This window comes from Phacochoerus africanus, chromosome 6 (assembly GCF_016906955.1).
Source record: "Phacochoerus africanus isolate WHEZ1 chromosome 6, ROS_Pafr_v1, whole genome shotgun sequence".
In the NCBI taxonomy this organism is placed as follows: domain Eukaryota; kingdom Metazoa; phylum Chordata; class Mammalia; order Artiodactyla; family Suidae; genus Phacochoerus; species Phacochoerus africanus.
The window spans coordinates 38,808,002-38,829,240 of record NC_062549.1 but is presented as its reverse complement, the minus strand read 5'-3'; the positions used below and the strand labels follow the sequence as shown (position 1 = coordinate 38,829,240).

Genomic DNA, 21,239 nt, shown 5'->3' with positions numbered 1-21,239 from the left:
TGGAAACTTACAGCACTGTACAGATATTTTGTTGGAAGGGTTCTTGTACTCTCCTTAGCCTGATGATAACCCTGCAGACTACCTTTAGAAACCCAGTCGTAAATCCAGCCATCCTGGGTACTTCTCATCAGAATCGCCTAAAGATATGGTAATGTGACCTCTTGAATTAGTCTTCACTTTACATCGCCTGTGATAAAGGCTTTGTTCTGGAGCCCCACAGTTCAACGGAAATCTAATACAAGCCCAGAAGTCACCTCAAATTTTCTAGTCGCCTTATTTAAAAAGGTAAAAACAAACCGATGAGATTAGCTTTAACCATGTATTCAACTCAGTATATCCAAAATATTGTTTCAGCTTACAACCTGTATAAAAATCATTCATGAGATATTTTGCATTTTTAAAAATACCAAGTCCTTGAAATCTGGGGTGCATTTCAATCTTACAGCATATCTCAATTCAGATTGGCCACATTTCAAGGGCTCAGTGCCCCTGTGTGGCACCTGTCACCTTCTCCATGGTGAGGTTGCTGTAGTGAGTGAGACAGAAACCCCTGTTCCTCAGGAAGCTTCCTCTAGCAGAGGGAAACAGACAGCACACAAATAACAAATGGAAATGAGATAATAATGCTGTAAAGAAAATAGAACTGTCTGGAGTTCCTGTTGTGGCTCAGCAGAAACAAATCTGAATAGCATCCATGAGGATGCAGGTTCAATCCCTGGCCTTGCTCAGTGGATGAAGGATATGGCATTGTCGTGAGCTGCAGTGTAGGTCACAGACATGCCTCGGATCTGGCATGGCTGTGGCATTGGCCAGCGGCTACAGCTTCATTTCAACCCCTAGCCTGGGAATCTCCATATGCCGAGGATGGGCCCAAAAAAGACCAAAAGAAAAAAAATAAGAAAAGAAAACTGTGGCATGGTGATGTGTGGGTGGGCCCCACGTTGCTTAGGAGGACCAGGGAGGATCTCTTGGAGGTTCTGTTGATATTTGAGCTGAGAGCTGAATGATTAAAAAGGCGGAGCTTCATGCAAAAAATGTGAGCCATGTTACTTCTGTTGAGTGGGAACTGCAAAGGCAAGGCCTTACGATGGGATGAGTTTGCTGTGTTTAGTGAGCTAGATGGCATGGCTGGATTAGCATGAGCAAGAAAGCATGGGATGAGGTGAAATGAGCTTAGAGGCATCTGCATGCTCTAGAGTAAGCAGAGACATAAGGGTCCTGATAAGAAATTGAGGTTTTATTTTAAATGAGATGGGAGGCCAGCCGGGGGTTTTAGTAGGGACATGAGACATACATGAATTTATAAAATACATATTAGATACCTGTATGTTAAAAGAAGACCGTGTGTGTGTGTGTGTGTGTGTGTGTAAAATTTGGTGGACCAGAAGACTAAACTTTTAACTAAATGTGTGTATAGATGTATTTATAGATATATTGAGTATCTGTCACCAATATCCCTTTTCCATTTTGAAATAAACTTAGGTTTAAATCAACCTCTTAATATATACATAGACACATAGATAATACAGCCATATGCGATTTAGGGAGAGCATCCTTTGGGCGCTTTGCTTTCATTAACAATCATTTTCTCGGGAGTTCTCTGATGGCCTAGCGGGGTTGAGGCTCCTGTGTTCTCACCGCTGTGGCTCTGGTTGCTGCTGTGCAGTGTAGGTTCAATCCCTGGCCCAGGAATTCCCACATACTGCCTGTGTGGCAAAAAAGAAAAAAAAATACAAAAAACAACAACAACAAAAACAAGAGAGAACCTGAAATAAACGTTGCAACTCTCATTAAAAAAAAAAGAAAGCAGTCATTTTCTCAAATTCTAAAAGAACGCTGCTGGCTTACTTAGTATAATTCTCCCTTTTATAACTGGTTTATAAACAAAAGGCCTTTGAGGAGAGACTAACAAATGGTAAAACATCGGAGCCACTACTGATTTTCTTTTTTACTTTCTTTTTTACACATCTCTTCGGCAGACATGTGCATTGCTATCGCCATTTCTCTTCTCATGATCCTGATCTGTGCGATGGCTACTTATGGAGCATACAAGGTAAGCAGCTTGGCAATAAGGTCCTGGGCCTTTTTTGTCTCTCCCCTACACATGTATAACCTGTGCAGCTGTCTGTAAGAGGGCAGAAGTGATGATTCTCACTTTCCTGTAAGAATCTTGGGAGCTTTAAGTCTCCTGTTAATATTACCAGGAAAAACCAGGGGCTAGTCTCTGAAACGGGTTCCCCAGGGCTCCCCACTGGTTGACTGCTTCTGTTTGGTTTACCAAGCTGCCGTCGTGACCTACTCTACTCTTCCATTTCCCTTCAGATCAAGAAAAGATCTCTGATTTCAAAAAAAATAGTTTTATGCTATCGAACATATTAACGTCTTGTTCTTTCTTATGCTCAGCAACACGCCGCCTGGATCATCCCCTTCTTCTGCTACCAGATCTTTGATTTTGCCCTGAACACCTTGGTTGCAATCACCGTCCTTGTGTATCCAAACTCCATCCAGGAATACATACGACAGCTGGTATGTGGCCTTCCCAGTTACTGTGTTTCTTCGTGAAGGGGACCTGGTCAAGTCAGGGATATTAGAGATGTCTAAATAGACATTCCCATGCATATTAATTTGTGGATTTCCAACGTGCATCTGAGTCACTGATGAGTGATTTCTGAATAGAGACAAGATTTTTTTATTTCCTAGGATGCTTTTTGGAAAAATAGAGCCTCCTGAGCTGGATAATTTGGTGGCTGAAATGACGGTATTCGATGCGCTTACCTAATTAAATTACAAGCTAGTTACTAATGGTCTTATTTTTGTAAAAGGCTATTCGTTATCAGCAGAGGATAGCCTTGTGCCTCCGCTGGCTCTGGGAAAAGTGGAACTCTACTAATCACTGGTTCTCTGACTTCTTTGGCCGTAGAACCCCTTTCTTCCTCAAGCTTCTCTTAGGGACTGGTTTTCTGTTAAGTGTTCTTTGTGACCATAGGAGTCAATATTGGTGGCTGCCTATTAAGAAGCTTATAGCCTTTGCCTTTGCATTTTTAAATCTTTGCTTTTAAAAATTACGAATATACCTTAAAATGTAAGTTCTTCAAAATCTTAGAATGTTTTAAATGGAGAAAATGTTCATTCTTCAGAGGTTTTAATAGTAGTTTCTTTCTTTCTTTCTTATTCTTTTTTTTTTTTTTTTTTTTTTTTTTGCTTTTTAAGGCTGCACCCGAGGCATATGGAAGTTCCCAGGCTAGGGGTCGAATTGGATCTGTAGCTGCTGGCCACAGCTACAGCCACAGCCACAGCCACACAGGATCCAAGCCGCATCTGCGAACCACACCATAGCTCACAGCAGTGCCGGATCCTTAACCCGCTGAACCAGGCCAGGGATTGAACCCAAAACCTCATGGTTATTAGATTTGATTCCTCTGGGCCACAATGGGAACTCCTTAGTAGTAGTTTCTGAGTGTGGGGGAAGGAACAGGGTTTTCCTGGATTGGGAGGCACAGCCTGGAGGTTTGATGGGAGAACGGAGGTCAGGAAGTTCAGTGGCAGGAGAGATAGAGGGGATGGAGGCAGGAAGGAAGCGAGGCTACAGGAATTTGTGCTTTTTTGGACAGAAGAGCCCAGATTACACAACTAGTGCTCAGCAGCCCTAGTATGAAAAGCCTCTAGTGTTTAGCTCCTTAAAAGTACTAGGTTGTCGTTGTTGGAGTTGTCATTCTTGTTAGAAGTAGCTTCTTTTTGTTTATTAGAAAACAGGTCTATGTTTTCATAGAGTGTAGTAGTGTCAAGTCAATTTTAGTGTATTTTCCCTGTGCTAATTTTATGTATTATTATCCCTTGGGATACAGCTAAGTGTTTCTGCATGAAGGCGTTTATACATGAAGAGCAGGCTGTAGCAGTACCACTGTCTTTTAGGATGTGTGTTTTTACTCTGTGATGATGTGCTGGCACTGAGCTCCTAAAGGCATCCTGGAATTGTTGAGGTGACATGATCTCCACGTAGCCTGTCACACGAGGGGCTGGGAAAGGCTGATTTGAGTAAGGAGATGCTAAGGCAAGCCTCTTGACAGTCCTGCCTACTTTTTTTTTTTTTGTCTTTTTAGGACTGCACCTGAGGCATAGGGAAGTCCCCAGAGTAGGGGTCGAATTGGAGCTGCACCTGCCGGCCTCCTCCACAGCCACAGCAATGCCAGATCCGAGCTGCATCTGTGACCTACACCACAGCTCACGCCAACGCTGGGTCCTTAACCCACTGAGTGGGGCCAGGGATCGAACCAGAGTCCTCGTAGATACCAGTCGGGATCGTTACCGCCACGCCATGACGGGAACTTTGCTCCTGCCTACTTGATGATCTATTATATGCTGCCTGCCATGTGTTCAGAGATTTATAAGGAGGAGAGAGGCTAAAGTGCGGGCACGCGTTTCGAACACTCAACGTGCTACCTAGACATTCTCTTCCACCCACATTGTTCAGGCACCCCGTGCTCATTCACTTCAGTACCACCAGTTGTAAAATGCTAATATTGGTGATGGTGGCAATAATCCTAATATCAGTAAAAATAATTTTATTTATTTATTTATTTATCTTAGGGCTGCACCCGTGGCATATGGAAGTTCCCAGGCTTAAGGGTTGAATTGCAGCTGTAGCTGCTGGCCACAGCCACAGCCACGTCTGCAACCTATACCACAGCTCACAGCAATGGTGGATCCATAACCCACTGAGTGAGGCTGGGGATCAAACCCTGATCCTCATGGATACTAGTCAGGTTCGTTTCTGCTGAGCCCCAACGGGAACTCCAATCACCACTTACTTTTATTTGTAATTATAAACCAGGCAGTACGAGGGAGTAGCTTCTGAATGTTCTCCTTAAAGATCAGTCTGGGCTGAGAGAGCAAGGCCAACAAATCATCCTAGTGCCCAAGGGGCAGCGGTGAGAGGGAAGGTTGGAGCCCCACTGATACAGAGGCCCATGTGGATAAGTTGGGATAGAGGGAGTCTGGAGAGGCTTGTCTGAGAAGGCTGGGGAAGGACACCACTTAATCTTAATGCCTGTTTTGTTTATGAGGAGGCTTGGAAATGCAGTTAAAATAAGTTGTGCATGTGTTTTTCTATTTCTCAACTGCGGGTAGTAATCACCTTCATCTTTCTGAGGAAATGTGCAAAGGTCTTTATGGAAAGGGTGACAGACTTCCACTTTCATCCTGGTTGGTTTGTTAGACACGGAAATAATAGCAGTTTAGGTTGCTTTTGTGAACAGTATTAATGGGGCTGATTTCATGAGCTGATCATAAAGAGTGACTTAGATTTTATTTCTCAAGTCTTTTGCCCACAGGAAAAGGAGGCTCTGATCCCCTTGGGGAGGAGAAGATAAGCACGGGGACCACGGGTTTTCTCCTTTGCTATGTCTCAGAATCCTGCTAATGTGGGATCTAAGCACAGAGTATTGGGTGGTGAAGGAGAGAGGAAAGGCTGCCTTTCACGCACAGTCTAAGCTGGTTAGAAGGAGGGCTTCCATCAGTGCTGTACACGTGTTTCACAGTGAAGTTCCATCATTACCATGAGCCATAGTAATATATTTCTATCCTTCTTAAAAGGGTTTCCTTTGACCTGCTAATTAATATGGTCAGGTGGTAGGACTTGGTTTTAAGTTTTTTTTGGGGGGGGGTGTCTTTTTAGGGCCACACCCAAGGCATATGGAAGTTCCCATGCTAGGGGTCAAATCAGAGCTGCAGCTGCCAGCCTACTCCACAGCAACTGGGGATCTCAGCGTCTGCGACCTAACACTTAAGTTCATGGCAATGCCGGATCCTTAATCCACTGAGCAAGGCCAGGCATTGAACCCCCATCCTCATGGATGCTAGTCGGGTTCATTTCTGCTAAGGATCAGATCTGAGCCGCAGTCTAGACCTAAGCTGTAGCTATGGTGGTGCCAGATCATACGGTGCCAGGTTGGAATTTGAACCTGTGTCCCAGCGTTTCCAAGACACCACTGATGCTGTTGCACCATGGTTGGAATTCCTTTTTTTTTAGTTAAAAAAATTTTTTAAAAAAATTTTTGTCTTTTGTCCTTTTAGGGCCATAACTGCGGCATATGGAAGTTTCCAGGCTAGGGGTCAAATTGGAGCTATTGCTACTGGCCTACACCACAGCTCACGGCCATGCCAGATCCTTAACCTACTGAGCGAGGCCAGGGATCGAACCCCAAACCTCATTGTTCCTAGTTGGATTCGTTTCCATTGTGCCACGACGGGAACTCCTGGAATTCTTTTTTTTTTTCTTTCTTTTTGCCATTTCTTGGGCCACTCTCATGGCATATGGAATTTCCCAGGCTAGGGGTCAAATCAGAGCTGTAGCCATCAGCCTACACCACAGCTCATGGCAATGCCGGATCCTTAACCCACTGAGCAAGGGCAGGGATCGAACCCGCAACCTCATGGTTCCTAGTCAGATTCGTTAACCACTGAGCCACGATGGGAACTCCTGGAATTCTTTTTTTTCTAAATGCTGTAAACACCTACAAAAATAAAAGACTCTGCCCTTTGAAGAGAAAGTATTATCAGCAAAAATGCTCTATATAAAGAAGGCACTGTCTTCATAGGTTTCTTCCTCCTGCCCTTGCACAAGCCCATTAGAATGGTCCAGAATTTGTAGAAAATCCAAATATCAAGGTGTTCTAGAGAGCGGTGATTTCAAACTTTAAGTGTTCGTGGCTCACTCATGCATCTTGCTCTGATTTTTCTTTTTGAGAGTTACTGCCTGGAATATGAACAGACTAGCCTCTCCCCATCACACCATTTATGGCCTTTTCATTAGTAGAGGTAGGCTAGAAGTGTTGCAGGGTCCTTAAATAATAACTATCTGCTTTCACTAATTGCTTTCTAATAAGCGCATCTGGTTAACGCCTAAAGTATAGAATCCTGGATGATTAATGGGGTTTGCTAATGAGGCACTTTTCTTTCGCAGCCTCCTAATTTTCCTTACAAAGATGATATCATGGCGGTGAATCCTACCTGTTTGGTCCTTATTATTCTTCTGTTTATCAGCATCATGTTGACTTTTAAGGTAAGCATAAAGATTTTATTTACGGTCTAAATATTATTATATGTATCCGTGGCTGCTGAAGAAGTGAACAAATGTTGATTGATTATCTTGCTTTAGATTTCTGAACTGCTTTTTGATTTCCTAGCAATTCTGTTCCTTCTCCTCTTTATATGAGAGAGAGACACACTAACCAAACTTCCACAGGCCAACCTAGGGTTATTCCAAAATCTGTTTGGATGTTCCGAAATCTGTTTAATATAACGTTGTGTTTGATGTAGTATGTGTTATTTACCATAGCATACATCACGATGTCTCTGTAAGTATTCTTTTGTAATTTGCTTTTACAAATGTAAAAGATTTTGAACATTATTCTGTAACAGTGTATTGTGAATTTATAATTTTTATAAATTACTTGCTGTTGGACAAAGCGACAGTTTCTACTTATTTACTCATACAATCTTAAATTCTTATATATTTATTTTCTCAAGATATATTTCTTTTTTTTTTTTTTTTTGGTCTTTTTGCCTTTTCTAGGGCTGCTCCCATGGCATATGGAGATTCCCAGGTGAAGGGCCTAATTGGAGCTGTAGCCACTGGCCTACACTACAGCCACAGCAACTCGGGATCTGAGCCGAGTCTGCAACCTACACCACAGCTCACAGCAACGCCAGATCCTTAACCCACTGAGCGAGGCCAGGGATCGAACCCGCAACCTCATGGTTCCTAGGTGGATTTGTTAACCACTGTGCCATGAAGGGAACTCCTCAAGATGTATTTCTTAAAATTAGAAGGTCTGCTTCATTTGAAGGTTTTTGATAAGGTTGTCAAATTGATTATCCAAAGTTGAATGACTTAATAACCTGTACCATTTCCCTCGCCCTCATCAATTGAGTGCTTATCTATTCTTTTTCACCTTTGTAAACCTGAAAATAAAAACGGTATAATTTGTACTGGTGTGCTGCTAATAAGTAGAAAATTCTCAAATCATCATTAGACTTTGAACTTTTCATGCTTACTGTCTGTCTTTCACTGTGTTTTGACATGAAGTTACCCAATTCTTTAAAAATCAAGCCTCAGTAAGCTTGAAGAAGCTGCATTTAAGGAGAAAAGTCATTTTAAATAGTCATTTGTTGAGGAGGAGCAGAAAGAAAATGATTTATTGAAAGTCATTTGAGTTTGCAATTTCCCCCCTGAAAAGCACACAGTATGCATGTTTGGATATTGCTTGTGTGGTTTAGTGGTCGACAAATTTGGATGCATTTTACCCACAGATGTTGAGGCTTCCTGCCTCTGCTGCTCCCACTCCCCGACCCCAACTTCCTGGCTGCGCAGGCAGCCCCAGACCACCCAGGCCTCCTGGAGGTGGCAGCACCCCTGACTCTCAAATCCAAGTTGGTGCAGTTTGCCATTCAAGGGTCTACCTTTAGCCGCTGCCTGTTTTTGGTCCTTCAGCCACGCATTCAAATGGGTGTGTGTGTGTGTGTGTGTGTGTGTGTTTATTTCAGATTCTATCATTGCTGCCTGTTTTTGGTCCTTCAGCCATGCATTCAAATGGGGGTGTGTGTGTGTGTGTGTGTGTGTGTGTGTGTGTGTGTGTGTGTGTGTTTATTTCAGATTCTATCATTGCTGCCTGTTTTTGGTCCTTCAGCCACGCATTCAAATGGGTGTGTGGGTGTGGGTGTGGGTGTCTGTGTGTGTGTGTGTTTATTTCAGATTCTATCATTTTCACCTGCAAGAATGTTAGTCTGAAAAAGCTGCCTGGTGACATTACCCAGGAGCTCAGTAGCTGGAACCTCCCACTGCTCTTAAAAAAGGCATTTGAGGGAGTTCCCGTCGTGGCGCAATGGTTAACGAATCCGACTAGGAACCATGAGGTTGCGGGTTTGGTCCCTGCCCTTGCTCAGTGGGTTAAGGATCCGGCGTTGCCGTGAGCTGTGGTGTAGGTTGCAGATGCAGCTCGGATCCTGCGTTGCTGTGGCTCTGGCATAGGCTGGTGGCTATGGCTTCGATTCGACCCCTAGCCTGGGAACCTCCATATGCCGCAGGAGCGGCCCAAGAAATGGCAAAAAGACAAAAAAAAAAAGACAAAAAAGGCATTTGAGCTTTGTAGGCACTTACATTTTCGTTGGAAATGCTTATGAGAGATTTTGAGTCAGAGGACCTAGATTTAGCCTCTGTTACTGCTATAGCTATCAATGTGACCAGAGTCTTGGTTTCTCCATTTATAGTTTTTCCAGTAATAGTTATTTTATTTGTGATTTTTTTTTTTTTAATTTTTTTAGGGCCGCTCCTGTGGCATATGGAAGTTCCCAGGCTAGGGGACAAATTGGAGCTGGAGCTGCCTGTGCCCCAGCCACAACAATGCAGGATTCAAGCTGCATCTGCGACCTGCCCCTTAGCTCCCAGCAACGCCAGATCCTTAACCCACTGAGCGAGGCTAGGGATCGAACGTGCATCCTCATTGTTCCAAGTTTGATTCTTCACCTGCTGAGCCACAACGGGAACTCCTGTGTGTATCTTTTTGAGTCATGGTTTTCTCTGGGTAGATGCTCACGGGTGAGATTACCGGATCATATGGTCATTTTGTTTTTGAGGAATCTCCATACTGTTTTCCACAGTGGTTGTACCAATTTACATTCCCACCAACAGTGTAAGAGGGTTCCCTTTTCTCCACCCCCCCCAACATTTTTTATTTGTAGACTTTTTTTTTTGTCTTTTTGTCTTTTTGTTGTTGTTGTTGTTGTTGCTATTTCTTGGGCCGCTCCCGCGGCATATGGAGGTTCCCAGGCTAGGGGTTGAATTGGAGCTGTAGCCACCGGCCTACGCCAGAGCCACAGCAACGCGGGATCCGAGCCGCGTCTGCGACCTACACCACAGCTCACGGCAACGCCGGATCGTTAACCCACTGAGCAAGGGCAGGGACCAAACCCGCAACCTCATGGTTCCTAGTTGGATTCGTTAACCACTGCGCCACGACGGGAACTCCTTTATTTGTAGACTTTTGATGATGGCCATTCTGGCTGGTGTAAGGAGGACTTCCTTTTAATTGCTGAATAATATTCCCTTTATGAATACACCAGTTTGTCTATTCAGTCCTAAATCACCAGGCGTTTGGATTATTTCTACTCTTTCGCTGTGATGAATGATGCTGCCACGAACACTTGTGCATGAGTTTTTGTGTTGGACATGTGTTTTCATTTTGCTTTGTCGTATATCTTGGAGTGGAATTGCCAGGCCATACAAACAGTAACTTTAACCTTTTGAGGAACTTCCAGACTGGCTTCCAAGGTGGCACCATGTTACAGTCCCACCAGCACTGTAGGAGGGCTCCATTTTCTCTACATACTTAAACTTCTTCTTCTTTTTTTTTTTTTGTCTTTTTGCCTTTTCTAGGGCCGCTCCCATGCCACATGGAGGTTCCCAGGCTAGGGGTCTAATTGCAGCTCTAGCCACCGGCCTATGCCAGAGCCACAGCAACGCTGGATCCGAGCTGCATCTGTGACCTACACCACAGCTCAGGGTATCGATGGATCCGTAACCCACCAAGCAAGGCCAGGGATCGAACCCGCAGCCTCATGGTTCCTAGTTGGATTCATTAAGCACTGAGCCACGATGGGAACTCCTATTTAAACTTCTTTTAATCAAAGAATTTCAAAGCTGGAAAGGGTTTTAAAATAATTTAGTTCTAATCTAATTACACAGGATCAGAATGAAAGTGGGAAGAGTTCAGAGTTTAAAAACATCTCCCATGAGCTCATGCTTTATTTCCAGCCTGTCTTTATTCTGGACGTTAATTTTGATTCTCTTCTTTGGATATTTTGTTATAAAAATAGAAGTGTTGTGATTTTTATTGACCATGAAGCAAATTCATGTGTAATGAACAACTTTTAGTAAAGTTGACATATAATAGAATTATGTAGAATGATATAGAATAAAAATTCCGAAGATACAGAGTTAAATTGTGATGAGAATTGGGTGAATGAATTGATGGTTTTGTGACTTTGGGGAGCAATACATGTGGCAGTTGCTCCTTTCAACTCCCTTTTCTTCTTGGAAATTCTCCTGTTTTCAGCCCTCCCCTCCCCACTGCTTTCTTCGTGGTATGATAGAATCATCCTTCGCCAGAAAGTTCCTGTACCCACATTTGTAATTTTATTTTATTTTATTTATTTGTTTGTTTGTTTGTGTCTTTTTACCTTTTCTAGGGCCAATCCCTGCGGCATGTGGAGGTTCCCAGGCTAGGGGTCCAATCGGAGCCATAGTCACCAGCCTACACTAGAACCCCAGCAACGCGGGATCCGAGTCGCGTCTGCGACCTACACCACAGCTCACGGCATAACCCACTGAGCATAGGCCAGGGATCGAACCCGCAACCTCATGGTTCCTAGTCGGATTCGCCAACCACTGAGCGACAACAGGAACTCCACACATTTGTAATTTTAAAGGATTTTTGGTTTTGTATAGTCAATGTGTGTGTTTATGGTTTATATAAATAAACATTTTGTATGGCTTTATCTACAGTGATGTTTTTAAATTGTCTGCCTTTGAAAACCAAAGATCTAATAATCACTGCTTCACTTACAGGGTTACTTGATTAGCTGTGTTTGGAACTGCTACCGATACATCAATGGCAGGAATTCCTCCGACGTCCTGGTTTATGTTACCAGCAATGACACTACGGTAGGTATGATGTCACTTAACATGGGAATTTCTACCCATCCACCATATGATGGCTTCTAACTGTTTTGTTAGCTACTTTTTTGTTTGTGTGCTTTTGAGTTTTGTGGGGTTTTTTTTGGGGGGGGGCTGTTATGGCATGTGGAAATTCCCAGGCCATGGATCAAACCCAAAATGCTACAGTGACAACGCCAGATCCTTCACCCACTGTACCACGAGAGAACTCCTAGTGTGTGCTACTTTGTTTTTAAACTGTTGTTGAAACATATTCATGAGCTGCTGAGTCATCAAAGGATTGATTCATAGTTGAATGAAAGGTGTTTTGTTTTTCTTATGGAATATTAAAGTCTCCATGGCTCAAATTCTGGTTCATTTTTTAAAAAATATTACAGATGGATAATATATGCTTCTCTCCATAATTTTTATGGTTATCTCTTTTTTGGCCTCACCCGTGGCATGTGTAAGTTGTTTCCAGGCGAGGGATCAAACCTGAGCCACAGCAGTGACAATACAGAGTCACTGCTGGATCATCAGGAAGCTCTCACATTTTGTATCTTAAACTTGCATTATTAAACCATGGTAAATAATTCCAGGTGTAAATTGTTCATAGTCTGACCATACTATCTCATTTGACATGTGAAATTAAACTTAAAAGAAATGTGACTTTATAGGCAGAAAGATAAGAATAGCAGAGCTCACGTATCCTTAAAACTTGCCCTGTAGGAGTTCCCTTGGTGGCTCAGCCGTAATGAACACGGCTGGTATCCATGAGAATGTGGGTTTGATCCTGCCCTTGCTCAGTGGGTTAAGGATCTAGCATTGCCGTGAGCTGTGGTATAGGTGGCAGATGTGGCTTGGATCCCACATTGCTGTGGTTGCGGCGTAGGGCAGCAGCTACAGCTCCACTTCAACCCCTAGCCTGGGATCTTCCATATGTCACGGGGTGCAGCCCTAAAAAGCAAAAAAAACAAAAACAAAAAGAAACTTGCCTTGCATATGAAAACCTTAGTAAAAGAATTTAGATCATCACTTAAATTTTTTGAACCTATCAAATGTGATTTGGGGAAGCATGCCTTCTTTGGAAGAGTCCTCAAAAATCCTTTGTACTTTATGTAAATTATGTTGCCTGGCTCATGGTAAGAATCTTAAGTCCTTTTAAAGTGTGGTGGCTTGCTCACTCTGTGGCCTTACTGAAATAATTTATTTAGCCTGGCCCTGACTTGCCTTCTTTGTATATAAAATGGGGATAAAACGACTTCAGACTTCATATTAAATACACAGGTGCAAGCTGCTATCCCTGAGAAAACAAATGTGCGATTTCTGTGAGAAAGCATGCTACATGTGAATAGTCTTCCTAAGTCCTCAGCAAGCAGTCATTGACTTGAATCAGAAATGTGTGAGCAGGAGTTCCTGTTGTGGCTCCGCGTTTAATGAACCCAGCTGGGATCCATGCAGACACAGGTTCGATCCCTGGTCTTGCTCAGTGGGTTAAGGATCAGGCGTTGCCATGAGCTGTGGTGTAGGTCACAGATGTGGCTCAGATCCCACGTTGCTATGGCTGTGCTGTAGGTTGGCAGCTACAGCTCCCATTCTACTCCTAGCCTGGGAGCTTCCATATGCCAAGGGAGCGACCCTAAAAAGACCGTAAAAAAAAAGGAAAGAAAGAAATGCTTGAGCAGTTTAAGAAGAGGGTCTGCCATGTTCAGATGCATAAAACCCCGCTTCCCAGTTGCTAAGAAAGCCCTTTGGGGAACCTGCAGCCTCCTATACTCTGACCACAGTAAGCGTTCTGTCTAGCAACCCTTTAAAGAATTCCTCTTGGGTCAGTATGTCTCTAAGGAGATAGCTGTCACAATTATTGTAGTTTTGCTCACATTACTGGCTTAAAGAATTTTTTCCTTTCTCTCTGAGTGTCTGGGTATTTAAATATCTTTAAGTATCTGTCTGCTTTTTCTTTAAAAAGACATCTTATTATTGTCCTGCCAAACTAATGAAAAATCTAAAAAGTTTGAGAAACCAGTAACACTGATAAAACAAACGATATGTCAGCATCTCATCCAAAATAGTGTGATGTGTAGGATTTATTAAGCCACCACTTTTTTTTTTTTTTGTCTTTTTGGCATTTGTAGGGCCGCTCCCGTGGCATATGGAGGTTCCCAGGCTAGGGGTCGAATTGGAGCTGTAGCCACCGGCCTACGCCACAGCCACCGCAACGCCAGATCCAAGCCCCGTCTGCAACCTACACCCCAGTTCACGGCAATGCCAGATCCCTAACCCACTGAGCAAGGCCAGGGATCGAACCCGCAACCTCATGGTTCCTAGGTAGATTTGTCAACTACTGAGCCACGACGGGAACTCCAAGCCACCACTTTTGAAAAGTATCTCAGAGACGATGCTACTCTTAGGGTACGTGTTTGCTTTGATGTACTTTTGGTGGTGGTTTTTCAGTGCTTTCTGAAGGTGTTTTTTTAGTGGAAGGAAGCAAGGTGGAAGGGCTGAAAAAGGTACATGGTGTGTACATTTACCTCAAATCGAAGGATATTCTGAAATTTGTAGAAATTGGGACACTTAGAGAATTTAAGAATCATGAGTGCGTCCTTAAAGTGCATCCCACTCGTTTTTCAGAGGAAGCTTTTATTTTTCTCTCTTTGAAAGATGAAAAATTAGGTGCACATAACACATTGTTTTATTTGGGCTAATATGCCCTCAGAAATATTTGCGCTTTTCAACTGGACATCCCAGCTCTTCTATTAATAGCCTTTTCTTCCGAAAGCTTCCAGCTTGGCAGTAGTTCGTAGTAACTACTAGGATTTGGGACTGTGGACTGGTGCCAACTGTGATTCTTTCCTGGTGTGTTGACAGAAAGTCTTGGGGAATTGCTTGATAATGGCTATTGGCCAGTATCTTCTTAAGTCATCCTGTATCAACTTGCCATTTTTTAGATAAGGAAACTGATAATATGTTTCTTCTTTCTCAAAGTTCCCAGTGAACCTTTTCCCCTCTTTTTAAAAAAAGAATGGTATTCCTGGGAAAGGGAGATTTATCCTTTCTCATAGTTTGCTTGCCTTGATGGTCCACTTCAAAATGGGGGAGTCTTGGTGTTGCTGTTGTGGCTCAGCAGAAACGAATCTGACTGGCATCCATGGCAGGTTCAATTCCTGGCCTCGCTTAGTGGGTTAAGGATCCAGGTGTTGCTGTGAGCTGTGGTGGAGGTCCCAGACTCGGCTTGGATCTGCCGTTGCTGGGGCCATGGTGTGGGCTGGCAGCTACAGCTCTGATTCAGCCCCTAGCCTGGGAACCTCCATATGCCACACGTGCGGCCCTAAAAACAAACAAACAAAAACAAAATGGGGAAGTCTTAGCCTTCTGACAGTAGTTTTAAAGAATTAAAAAAAAAAAAAAAGTATTGTCAAGTTCCTGTTGTGGCTCAGTTGCAAACATGACTAGTAGCCATGAGGATGCAGGTTCGATTCCTGGCCTCAAGCAGAGGGTCAGGGATCCGGCATTGCCGTGGCTGTGGTGTAGGCCAGCAGCAACAGCTCTGATTCGACCCCTAGCCTGGGAACTTCCATATGCCACACGCACACGGACATAAAATGCAAACAAATTAATTAATTAAAAAATAATAGTGTTGTGGGAGTTCTCCAGTGGCTAATGGCTCAGTGGGTTAAATAAGGATCTGGTATTGCCGCTGCTGTGGCTTGGGTTGTCACTGTGGTACCGGCTCAGTCACTGGTCTGGGAACTTCTGCATGCTGTGGGCATGATACCCCGCTCCCCCCAAGCCAAAAAAAAAAAAGGCATTGTAGGTACTTTTCTAATGAGTCCTTTTATTATGTCTAAAATAGCAATTCCTTAATATGAACTATCCAGTAAGGCTTCAGATTTCCAATCATCTCTTGTCAATTTTCCTAGCAGTTTATTTGCAACAGGATCTGTGGGTTGGTATGTATTTTAAGACTTTATGATCCCCCCCCCCCCCCAAGGAAACTGACCCACAAACTAGACTTTACTGATTCCATACCTATAATATGTAGTTCTCTGCATTTCCAGTAAATTAGTAGTTGAATCTGGAGGCTTCCTGTACACATATTCCCATATGCCTTTTCTTCCTTTTTTTTCCCCAAGATTATACTTGATAATTTTTTCTTCCATGAGGAGGTAGATCATGTCTGGTTGATCTGTCTTCCTGGCATGTCAGCAGTGGTTGATACCATCCATCCATTAGGAATTGCAGTGTTGTGGCATCCTGTCATTTCTTTTTCACTTATTAGCTGCACTCTTTCCATAAAGAGAAACTTTCCCTCGTGTATTTGGTTACACAGTGGTACTTGAGACATGCACAAATCTATGTGGTTTTCTTCTCCTTATTTATTGGTTTTCAAAATGACAAGTTGGTGTAACCTTCACTAGTGGTGACCAGTGAGGTTTTCTTTTAAAATAATAAACTAAAAAAAAAGTAATAATAATAATAAACTAATGAAAAAGCCCCATTATTAGAAGAGCTAGGGATGTTGAAAAGTACAGTTATTTTGATAAGTTTTATCAGTAAACCTAAATATAACTTACTCACTGATCGAGCCCAGGGATTGAACCTGCCTCCTCATGGATACTAGTCAGATTCCTTTCTGCTGCACCACAACGGGAACTCCTATTTTAGGACTTTGTAAGGGGAAAAGCAAAATCTGTTTCTAAAATACTAGCACAGGAGTTCTCTTGTGGTGTAGTGGGTTGAAGAGCCAGCATTGTCACTGCAGTGGCTTGGGTTGCTGCTGTGGTGCAAGTTTGATCCCTGGTTCAGGAACTTCCACATGCCAAAGGTGTGGCCAAAAAAAACAGAAATGGAATTCCATGAGGTTGCAGGTTTGACCCCTGGCCTTGCTTAGTGAGTGGGTTAAGGATCCATTGTTGAGGTGGGCTGTGGTGTAGGTGGCAGACACGGCTCGGGTCTGGCATTGCTGTGGCTGTGGCGTAGGCCGGCTGCTGCAGCTCTGATTGGACCCTTAGCCTGGGAACCTCCATATGTCACAGATATGGCCCTAGAAAAGACAAAAAGACAAGAAAAAAAAAGCTAGGACCTATTCAGTGTCCTTATTAATGCTCAGATTGTTCCATCTTTGGCTTGACATTGTTCTAGGCTCATCTTGTCCATATCCTGTCCCAGATCTGGGATCAGCCATTTCTCCAAGGAGCCCTGCTTCCTTTCAGGAGAGTCCATAATCTGTATTTCCAGGGTTAGAGAATGGATTTTTTTTTTTTCCCCCCTGCTTTCTAGGGCTGCACCTGAGGCATATGGAGGTTCCCAGGCTCAGGGTCCAATCAGAGCTGCAGCTGCCGGCCTACACCAGAGCCACAGCAACGCTGGATCCCCGACCCCCTGAGCAAGGCCAGGGATTGGACCTATGTCCTCATGGATCCTGGTCAGGTTCGTTATCTCTGAGCCACAGTGGGAACTCCAGATTTTTTCTTTCCTTTTTGGCCACCCTTGGCACATGGAGTTCCTGGGCCAGGGGTCAGATCCCAGCCACAATTGTGACCTACATGTAGCTGCAGCAACACTGGATCCTTTAACCCTCTGTTCCAGGCCAGGGATTAAACCTATGTTCTGGCACCGCAGAGACGCCAGTTCCATTGTGCCATAGTGGAAACTCTGATCTTTTTTTTTTTTTTTTTTTTAAGGTAGGGCTCCGCACATTTCAAGATTGTTGTGGTTGACTCTTCGTAAAGGAGTTCTAGTTAGCTTTCTAACTTTAAAATAAAAAAAAAAACCACTCTGAGACCTCATGTGGGGGCTGGAATGATCTAGTTCTATCATGTTCCCTGTCTCCATAGCTGTATTTAGATCCTCATAGTGTGTAATAATGCGTGGTCTCGGAGTTCCCGTTGTGGCGCAGTGGTTAACGAATCCGACTAGGAACCATGAGGTTGCGGGTTCGGTCCCTGCCCTTGCTCAGTGGGTTGACGATCTGGCGTTGCCGTGAGCTGTGGTGTAGGTTGCAGATGCGGCTCGGATCCCGCGCTGCTGTGGCTCTGGCGTAGGCCGGTGGCTACAGCTCCAATTGGACCCCTAGCCTGGGAACCTCCATATGCCGCGGGTGCGGCCCAAGAAATAGCAACAACAACAACAACAACAAAAGACAAAAAAAAAAATGCTTGGTCTCTTTTGTCCTTGTCTTTACTGGGAATCCACATGGACATAATAACACATTCTATCTTTTACTTCCTATCAAGTATTAAGCCAGATAGATGGCTTTTCTCCCAGGCCGAAGAGTCTCAGGATGACCTCTGTGAAAAGAACTGGGGCTCATGTAGATAGAAAATAAATGTGCCTTTTTCTTTTCCAAAACAGAGCACTTATTATTTAAAATAATTGACCTCTTTTCCTGATACGACTCAGGGAGAAGAGATGAGTGATTCGATATTGGAGATCATTCTGTGGGTTAATCTCTCCAGTTTCCCAACTAAACCAACGCAAAAAACCTTAGAAAGAAATATCTTAAGAAGTTCCTGTCGTGGCTCAGTTGTTAACCAATCTGACTAGGACTTATGAGGTTGCGAGTTCAATCCCCGGCCTTGCTCAGTGGGTTAAGGATCCAGCGTTGCCATGAGCTGTGGTGTAGGTGGCAGACACGGCTCGGATCCCAAGTTGCTGTGGCTGTGGTGTAGGCCGGAGGCTACAGCTCAGATTCAACCCCTAGCCTGGGAGCCTCCACATGCCGTGAAAATACAAAAAAAAAAAAAAAAGAGAGAGAGAGATATCTTAAGATGGAGAGGTCACAAACTGTTAGTTATTATGCTGTAAGGTCATAGTATTTTTTTTTCTTGATGCCCTTAGGACAAACGAAATACCCAGCAGTCAGGTCCAGACAACTTAAGAGTAGTAGTTAATGTTGTATCTAACAAGTTTCGTTGGGTTTTCCTTGAAAATATCCCAGTGTGTCCATTTGAGTCATTGGGATAGATGGTCACAGGTACCTAAACCTTCTCTTTAGAATATTGTTGTGGAAATCCCATTCTGGATACATATTACATATTACCACACCCTCTATTAAAATACTAAACATGTGGATTATAGATTGCTTTCACATTAAAATTTTTGCAAGTGGAGATTTTAAAAAGCTCTTAATGTGCTGATAGCGGTGAAGACTTGCATTGTGGCAGTACCTAGGATTTTGTTAAATCCACGAGCAGGGAACCAAAGTTCTTTAGAACAGAGGCACTTTCAAAGCAGTGGGATGAATATTAACACAAAATAGTATCTGAAATTGTGATTCTGGATGCAAGAATCATGGTCTTGGGCATTGTAGGAACATTCGTAACAATTTAGGGTTTCATAGGAACACTTTGTACTTTAGGGAGTCTCTTAGGCCATGTCTGCCTGATGTTGGTTAACATTATATATGGGCTTTGCTGTTTTGATCTTCAGAAAGCGTTTTGCTGTGTGGAACTGCCTTTTGAGCCCAACAGCTTGAAAAATTTCAGTTAAGAGAAAAGTCAGTGACCTGGCGAACGCCAGATTATCTCCCCAGCAGTCATTTTCCAGTAGATACTCCTTGAGGGACTGAAATTAGTTAAGGCTGACTGTGGGCTGTCAAAAAAAAGCACAAAACAAATTCTTGGACGTAGGGTGGATTTAGTAGTGGTCCCAGTGACTTTCAAAAATTGTGCAAAACCGATTCCATTTTTTCCCCCTTTTGTTGTTTATAAAAGTTATGTTGTTTGCTACGTCCTAGGTATAGGTTGGTGTGGTTAGAAGCAAGTTCTTGACCAGGTAATATGAATTGTGCTTCTTACTCTTTTCCCTCATCCCACTCCCAGAGAGACAGAGGGGAGGATATGGGAGATCCCATTGTGGCGCAGTGGTTAACGAATCCGACTAGGAACCATGAGGTTGCAGGTTCGATCCCTGGCCTCGCTCTGTGGGTTAAGGATCTGGCATTGCCATAAGCTGTGGTGTGGGTCACAGACGCGGCTCTAATCCCGCGTTGCTGTGGCTCTGGCGTAGGCCGGTGGCTACAGCTCCAATTGGACCCCTAGCCTGGGAACCTCCATATGCTGTGGGAGCGGCCCTAGAAAAGGCAAAAAGACCAAAAAAAAGGGTGGGGAAATGAACTAACTTGACAGCAGGAGAGATTTTTTCCTTAGACTTCAGAATTCTTCATACCTAAGAGACTGTTACCAAGATGCTTGTGCAGCCATCATCTTGCAGATGCTTCAGAAAAGTCATAACTGACTTTCTGGAATGGTGTGAAGAAGGCTTCGTTTGAAGGCTCGTTACCAGGCTGGCTCTTAAGATTTCTTTCAGTCCTGGGCATTTCAGATGCATGTACATTAGACATAGCTCACAGATGAAACAGACCTTTGACCGCTGTCATCTGTCTGTATGAACCAAAGGGTCCAGGAGGCAGTGGGGCGGTGGGGGCGGGGGAGAAGAAGGTTCTCCCATAATAGGACTTCTGGAGGGTTTGAAACTCCAACTACTAAGTGCTGGAATGCAAAAGGGAGGTCTTGTTTGTAATGGCTCAATTTTAGGCATCTCTTTTCTCTTGCAATTCAAGAATCTCTTTTTTTTGGTTTTTTGCCTTTTCTAGGGCCGCTCCCTTGGCATATGGAGGTTCCCAGGCTAGGTGTGTAATCGGAGCCGTAGCCGCTGGCCTGCGTCAGAGCCACAGCAACTTGGGATCCAAGCCGAGTCTGCGACCTATACAACAGCTCACGGCAACACCGGATACTTAACCCACTGAGCGAGGCCAGGGATCGAACCCGTAATCTCATGGTTCCTAGTCAGATTCGTTAACCATTGAGCCACAATGGGAACTCCTAGGCATCTCTTTTCTCTTATAATCTTGTATGATCTCTCTAAGCTCTCTGCTTCCTTTTTAATTTAAAAAAAAAATGGGAGAGGTTGGGAATTCCCTGGTGGTCTAGGGGTGAGGACTCTGTGTTTCCACCACTGTAGCCTGGGTTCACATCGAGCTGCTGCACACCCCGGCCAAAAAAAAAAAAAAAAAAAAAAAGAGGTTGATACAAACTTGGCAACATTCCAGATGAGCAGAGAGGGCAGCCAGGAGACCATGTCCACAGTCAAGATGGAACAACGATGGGGACAGTGACGCAGTTTGGATGCAGGGCGGCAGCACACACTGTGAGGAAGGGGGAAGGATTAGAGCGCTGTTGGAGGTAGGGAGATAGTGGATGATGAGGGGACGTGGACTGGGCTGGATTTTCCAGGATGTCTCCAGTCTATGCCTGTAACTGAACATGTCAAATCACTTAACCTGAAGGGTGGGTCCAGACCTGGCGAGGCAACCGGCCAGCTCTCATCTTCCCACATCTGGCTGAGGGCTGAAGAGTTCCTGTGACAAGCTGCTCTTCTGTCCCATCTCCTGCTCTGTGGCTTTTGTTGTGTGGGTTTCTCCCCAGGCACTGAGTCGCCATCTGCCAGGCTCTGTGCCAAGTGCTTTTACTCTGAACTCACTTAGTCTCACAAGTGTCCTTGAACTAGATCCCTGCACACAGCAGAG

General features: G+C 43.9%; 1 protein-coding gene across 1 annotated transcript in view; it reads left to right on the top strand.

Annotated features, from left to right (window-relative positions):
• Window positions 1-21,239, top strand: part of LAPTM4B (lysosomal protein transmembrane 4 beta) — an 84,358-nt gene that overhangs the window by 46,820 nt on the left and 16,299 nt on the right. Inside the window, exons 3-6 of the mRNA XM_047783554.1 lie at window positions 1,980-2,053; window positions 2,404-2,526; window positions 6,962-7,060; window positions 11,624-11,719. Coding sequence (XP_047639510.1) covers window positions 1,980-2,053; window positions 2,404-2,526; window positions 6,962-7,060; window positions 11,624-11,719 — 392 coding nt within the window. The remainder of the gene's footprint in view (window positions 1-1,979; window positions 2,054-2,403; window positions 2,527-6,961; window positions 7,061-11,623; window positions 11,720-21,239) is intronic.